We start from the raw sequence: 7,461 nt of genomic DNA on the forward strand, positions 1-7,461 counted from the left end.
CTGCATCAATTAGTGCTTCACATCAACGTCTGCATCAATTAGTGCTTCACATCAACGTCTGCACCAATTAGTGCTTCACATCAACGTCTGTGTCAATTAGTGCTTCACATCAACGTCTGCATCAATTAGTGCTTCACATCAACGTCTGCATCAATTAGTGCTTCACATCAACGTCTGCACCAATTAGTGCTTCACATCAAGGTCTGCACCAATTAGTGCTTCACATCAACGTCTGCATCAATTAGTGCTTCACATCAACGTCTGCACCAATTAGTGCTTCACATCAACGTCTGCATCAATTAGTGCTTCACATCAACGTCTGAGAGAGACAAGGACAATACAACAGAGACAAGGACGAGCCTCCCGTCAATTGATGTGTCTCATATGATGGTTCTTCGGCAGTGCAGGATAATTGTTTGCTACAAGAGACAATAAATACCATGGGGGATAGTGAGGACGATACACCTACACTGTAGTCTAGGAGGTACACGCAGCGCACACACCTGTCTTGTACCTGCATACCTCCCCATACCTCCCCTGTATGTGTACACACCTCCCTGTATGGTATACACCTCCCTGTATTTGTACACACCTCCCCTTTATGGGTACATACAATACCCACCTTCCCTGTATGGTACACACCTCCCCTGTATGGGTACACACCTCCCCTGTATGGTACACACCTCCCCTGTATGGTACTCACCTCCCCTGTATGGGTACACACCTGCCCTGTATGGTNCCTGTATGGGTACACACACTACACACCTCCCCTGTATGGGTACACACACTACACACCTCCCCTGTATGGGTACACACACTACACACCTCCCCTGTATGGGTACACACACTACACACCTCCCCTGTATGGGTACACACACTACACACCTCCCCTGTATGGGTACACACACTACACACCTCCCCTGTATGGGTACACACACTACACACCTCCCCTGTATGGGTACACACACTACACACCTCCCCTGTATGGGTACACACACTACACACCTCCCCTGTATGGGTACACACACTACACACCTCCCCTGTATGGGTACACACACTACACACCTCCCCTGTATGGGTACACACACTACACACCTCCCCTGTATGGGTACACACACTACACACCTCCCCTGTATGGGTACACACACTACACACCTCCCCTGTATGGGTACACACACTACACACCTCCCCTGTATGGTACACACCTGCCCTGTATGGGTACACACCTCCCCTGTATGGGTACACAGTGATCCAGTAGGCCAGGGTGATGAAGACGTGTGCGCTGAAGGAGACGTTCGAGGCGGCCCAGGAGACGCGCTGAGCGGCCGTCATGGCGCCGTAGCGGTGGTCGCCTGGTGCCACAATTAAGCCTTCCATCAACTCATTCATAATATTATGAATGTAGAACAATACATGTCTCGATATTAAATATTTACCTTGTACGAGCTGTTCAGCAGAGCAATGTCAGAGGTCAGAGACCTCGCTTAAAGTTGAGATAAGCTCGTTTGCTGCACAAAGCAGCGCCTGGGCTACAGCAACTAGCCTCATTCTAGATTGATATTAAAATACCCCTTTTTATCGACCTGATCAATGAACTAATACCACCGGTTTGATCACCAATCCAGCGCATGACTGTCCGCGGAATTTAATTATTCAGTGTATGACTTTCCCCGGAATTGTGCACCGAATTCATTAGATGAGTAATAACCACGGCCGGCATTCATTGAAATGTTTCTCAAGCCGCTGCACGGCCGCTTAAATATCGTATTGAATATCGCACGCTTTCTATCAAGTACTATTATTAAATCACTCTCGTTCAACAAGTTCAATGCGGAAAATTTGCCTTTTTGGAACATTTGCTTACCGATACAGTTTAAAATAAGACTTAATACTAATGGCCTAATATATTAGACTCAAAACTAAATACTTACGATGCGGCCATGCGCCGCATGTGCATGAATGTCACTCACCCATGTCAGCCATGCGCCGCATGTGCATGAATGTCACTCACCCATGTCAGCCATGCGTAGCATGTGCATGAATGTCACTCACCCATGTCAGCCATGCGCCGCATGTGCATGACTCTCACTCACCCATGTCAGCCATGCGCCGCATGTGCATATCTCTCACTCACCCATATCAGCCATGCGCCGCATGTGCATGACTCTCACTCACCCATGTCAGCCATGCGCCGCATGTGCATGACTCACTCACCCATGTCGGCCATGCGCCGCATGTGCATGACGACATTGACGGTCTGGAGCGCGGTGTCGGCGGCCAGGAGCCAGATGCTCCAGTTGGTGAGGTAGGTGAAGTAGTGCAGCTTGAGGCTCCATGGGGCGTCGTGCCCCAAGAACCCCACCAGGGACCACACCGACCACGTCAGGAAGTACAGCGCCCAGAACAAGCGGTAGCCCAGGTACAGGCAGGACATGCGGCTGTGCTGCTGCCACTGCACAGCACAACATTCTGATGGTACAGGCAGGACATGCGGCTGTGCTGCTGCCACTGCACAGCACAACATTCTGATGGTACAGGCAGGACATGCGGCTGTGCTGCTGCCACTGCACAGCACAACATTCTGATGGTACAGGCAGGACATACGGCTGTGCTGCTGCCACTGCACAGCACAACATTCTGATGGTACAGGCACGCCAGGAAGCTGCTAGTCAACATATGTGGGCTGGTCGTCGTGTTGGAGCAGCGCGGGCCGCCGTCCAATATTTGCAGGGCAGCAGCACGCAGCTCGTCAGGACGCACGCAACGCGACCATTACCGATACTTGGGTGACGGCATCCATCACTAGTGGGTTAGCCACACAACTAGGGGGAGCCTAGCATCGCTGGTGGGTGACTCACAACTAGGGAGCGCCTAGCATCACTGGTGGGTGGACCACACAACTAGGGAGTGCCTAGCATCACTTGTGGGTGGACCACACAACTAGGGAGCGCCTAGCATCACTGGTGGGTGGACCACACAACTAGGGGAGCCTAGCATCACTAGTGGGTGAGACTCACAACTAAGGGGAGCCTAGCATCACTATAATGGGTGAGACTCACAACTAAGCGGAGCCTAGCATCACTGGTGGGTGAGTCACACAACTAGGGAGAGCTTCTAGTTCCCCGAAAAATCCTCCCAGAAAATCTTCGCACAAACGAAGCTTCTAAATGACTCGGCTTAAGTCGTTCACGAAGATGCAAACGTTCTACTCGAGCATTAGAAAACCAACCAAGATTTGAGGTCTTGAGTGACTGAGAATAGATTAATTCGTTAAAACTCCGAAGTCTAAAGCAACGACTAAAATTGAGGCTGTTTGAAGATGACTTGAATTTTGTCAGAAAGACGTTTTAAAACAAAATTACTAATAGTGCATACGATTATTGTTACTCTGAGTGATGTAAAAAGGAACTCTGATTCAGAAACAACAGAAACGTCAACATTAAGAACCATTCCCAACTATTTCAAAATAAATGAAACAAACGGATAAATAATTCATATTTGACGTGGGAAGTAAGGACGTTAACCTGTGCGGAGACGAGGAGATGTGGCGCGGGGTGGTCAAGCCGCAGGTTGCTGAGGGCGAACTCATCCCGCCAGCTCCATCCGCTGCCGGGACCCACCTGAGGGCGGGCAACACTCGTTACTGGTAGTAGGTGGTAACTGACGGCGATACAAGCATCGTACATGACCCGTATCTTCGGCGCCGTAACAATGACACTCTGCCACACTCATGATGCGGATAATAAGCAAGTGAATCTATTCAAATTAATCACCGATTAAAATGCAATACGTTCGCCAAATTAATAACAAATGAATCTTGATTCATATTTGAATCAACGAATGAAATCACGTAATTTTATTATTTCTATGACGAAGTTGCACTCTGGACGAAATATCTCGCCGAAGGCTATCACAGAAGTTGCGGCATAAACTTCCAGCGTTTTTCATTTGTTTCTGCAAAATGGCTGCATAGATATTCGTCGGCACACAGATATAATCGCCAGCACACAGAGATATTCGCCAGCGCATAGAGATATTCGCCAGCGCATAGAGATATTCGCCAGCACACAGAAATATTCGCTAGCACACAGAGATATTTGCAAGCACACAGAGATATTCACCAGCGCATAGAGATATTCGTCGTCGGCACACAGAGATATTCGGCGGCAAACAGAGATATTCGCCGGCACACAGAGATATTCACCGGCACACAGAGATATTCACCAGCGCATAGAGATATTCGTCGTCGGCACAGAGATATTCGCCGGCAAACAGAGATATTCACGGGCACACTCGAGCAAAGAGTTCTTTTCATTGAGGCTCAGGAGTGAGGGACGGCGGCGTAAGAGCTTCCTGTCCTACAGCCCGCCAGGTATTTATTCAGAGACGATCGATCTCGTATTTTGACGTCCTCCTAAGAAAGAATTCCCGTCAGAATACTGAAAACATTGCGTTGCGTGTGATGACACGCAACGCAACAGATGACAACAATGCGTATTAAACAAAAATTGAGCATTAGTAACTTTGGGCAAACAGGAATTTTCGACAACCTTGGCGAAAGTTGCGAAATCAAGCTAAAAAAAGTCTGTCGCACTGCTGTGAAAAACTTCGAGAAAAATATTGCTAAAAATGCAAAAAAGAATCCGAAAGCCTTCTTTTAGTACGCTAGTTCAAAGTGCAAGACAAACGACGGTGTATCTAACTTGAAAGTAGACCAACGAAAGTTTTCCTCTGATGAGGGTAAGGCTGACATTCTATATCAGTTCTTCAGCAATGTGTTCACAAATGAGGACTTGAACAGTATTCCAGATATTGAGGAGCGCCCAGTTGCCTCGAAATTAACAGGTTTTGAAATACACGAAGAAGAGGTTCTCAAGCGCCTTGTAACTCTAAATCCCAACAAGTCATGTGGACCAGACGGCTTCCATCCCAGATTGCTCAAAGAATTAGCAACCGTTCTGGCTGGCCCATTGACAGCATTCTTTCAAAAAAAACTTGAACGAAGGAACATTGCCGTCCTATTGGAAAGAAGCTCAAGTAACACCATTGTTCAAAAAAGGTGACAAAAGAAGCCCCGACAACTATCGCCCTGTCAGCCTGACAAGTGCTGTTGTAAGCTAATGGAATTTGTTGTGAGGGATAGGATTATCGATCACTTGACCGCTCACCATCTCCTATCGGATTGTCAACATGGCTCTATTGCCGGTAGATCCTGCACTATATACTTATTGTCTACGTTGAACGATTGGACTCGCCTTCTGGACGAAAGGAAGCCAGTGGATGCATTGTACCTCGATTTTGCCAAAGCATTTGACAGTGTTCCGCATGAGTGGCTGTTACGTAAAGTGAAGTCGTTGGGAATTGAGAGAGATGTACTGCAGTGGATCAGAGACTTTCTAGTAGGTAGACGACAACGTGTCAGTATTAACGGAACCGTGTCAGACTGGGCATCAGTGAGCAGGGGCGTGCCACAAGGAAGCGTTCTTGGGCCATTTTGTTACAGTGAAGGATGCGTCAAATAAAGCGCAATTGCAAGATGATCTTAGCAGTTTAGTTAACTGGGCTGATACATGGCAGCTGCAGTTTATTGCTGACAAGTGTAAAGTACTTCACCTCGGGAAGAACAATGAACAGCCAGCAAAATTACAGTATGAGAAGACATGGTTGCAACGAAAGAGTAATGATTGAAAAGTCTAGTGTGAAAAAAGATCTCGGAGTTTATGTCGACAAGGAGCTGAAATTTTCTAAGCATGTTGAAACGAAAGCCAATATATCCAACAAACTTATTGGTCTAATCAGACGCTCTTACGTGTTCCTAGATGCAGAAGCGATGAAGCAGTTGTTTGTGCTGTCGTGCACCCAAATCTAAAGTATGGAAACGTTGTGTGGTGACCGAGATTTGATAAGGACAAAAATTTAATAGAGAAGTTCAAATACGTGCAACAAGGATAATACCAGGCTTTAAGGGCAAGTCCAACGAAGAAAGATTAAAGATTATGAAGCTTCCAAGCCTCAGTTATCGAAGTCTACTTGGTGACCTCATTGAAGCATACAAGTATACTCATGGTTTATACAATGTCCCCGAAGGATTACTAGAATTTGAAACAAGAACCAACACCAGGGGCCACGGCTATAAACTAAAAAAACTGCGCTGCAACTCAACCACGCGACAACATTTCTTCTCGCTTCGAATTACCGACATGTGGAACAGCCTCCCTGATTACATCGTTGGCGCTCCGAGTATGAACGCGTTCAAGAATAGACTAGGTAAAGCTATGGAAAAATATATGTTCAGATTTAGAATGCCTAGCACCATATCGAACCCGGTGGAAGTCGCGTAGCTATTTCAAGCTATCGTCAGTCTTGAAAATATCCGGTCAAATGACAAGATTTTAGATCTTCTATGAACAAGTCACGAAAAGTTCAAGATTCGGCGATAGGCCACATCAGGCCTACTCTTGAGCGCCAACATCACTATGTTATGTTATGTTAACGCAGAGTCAAGAAGTCAATTGTCGGCAACAAACAACACGACGCAGTCAACAAAGGCTGCGACGCAGTCAACAATGGTCGGCCCAAAATGTTGTCGGCCTGCTTGCGGTTGGAGCGCGGCCCGGATGCGGGCCCAAATCGTCAGCAAATCTTTCCCCATCCTCCGAAAGGGGGACGGGGAGCCCATGTTTTTTGGTGCTGCCGGCCTGCGGCTCCCCACGCGTGGTCGGCGTCTCTCTTGCTACTAGCGGGGGATGCCGAGAACCCGGGTCCGACTTCGATGTGTGATATATGCAATAGACAAATCACAAAACGCCAATACTCATTTCTCTGTAATAGTCTTGCCCCACACTGGGTTCATAAAAACTGCACAAACATTCAACTCCATCAATACACAAATTCCTGTCGGTGGGTGACCTTTGGGCAGACTCCGTAAAAGCCGCGGGGCTGCTGGCCCACTGGGGCGACCGACTTGGCTGGCCCCAGAACTGGGTCTAGGCCCCACCTCGAGGAGGGTCAACAACAACAGTCAACAATGGCTGCGACGCAGTCAACAATGGCTGCGACGCAGTCAACAATGGCTGTGACGCAGTCAACAATGGCTGCGACACAGTCAACAATGGCTGCGACGCAGTCAACAAATGCTGCGACGCAGTCGACAAATGCTGCGACACAGGCAACAAAGGCTACTACGCAGTCAACAAAGGCTGCTACGCAGTCAACAAAGGCTGCTACGCAGTCAACAAAGGCTGCGATACAGTCAACAAAGGCTGCGACGCAGTCAACAAAGGCTGCGACGCAGTCAACAAAGGCTGCGACGCAGTAAACAAAGGCTGCTACGCAGTCAACAAAGGCTGCGACGCAGTCAACATAGGCTGCTACGCAGTCAACAAAGGCTGCTACGCAGTCAACAAAGGCTGCGACGCAGTCAACAAAGGCTGCTACGCAGTCAACAAAGGCTGCGACGCA

General features: G+C 48.0%; 1 protein-coding gene across 2 annotated transcripts in view; it reads right to left on the bottom strand.

Annotated features, from left to right (window-relative positions):
- The window catches only part of LOC108665492, a 50,342-nt gene that overhangs the window by 4,111 nt on the left and 38,770 nt on the right, over positions 1–7,461 (bottom strand). For both annotated transcript variants that reach the window (XM_018152248.2, XM_047881596.1), the window contains exons 5-7: positions 3,525–3,620; positions 2,215–2,452; positions 1,227–1,352 (exon numbers count right to left, since the gene is read on the bottom strand). In XM_018152248.2, the coding sequence (XP_018007737.2) occupies positions 1,227–1,352; positions 2,215–2,452; positions 3,525–3,620 (460 nt within the window). The remainder of the gene's footprint in view (positions 1–1,226; positions 1,353–2,214; positions 2,453–3,524; positions 3,621–7,461) is intronic.

Source organism: Hyalella azteca, unplaced genomic scaffold (assembly GCF_000764305.2).
Source record: "Hyalella azteca isolate HAZT.00-mixed unplaced genomic scaffold, Hazt_2.0.2 contig8349, whole genome shotgun sequence".
NCBI classification, from domain to species: domain Eukaryota; kingdom Metazoa; phylum Arthropoda; class Malacostraca; order Amphipoda; family Hyalellidae; genus Hyalella; species Hyalella azteca.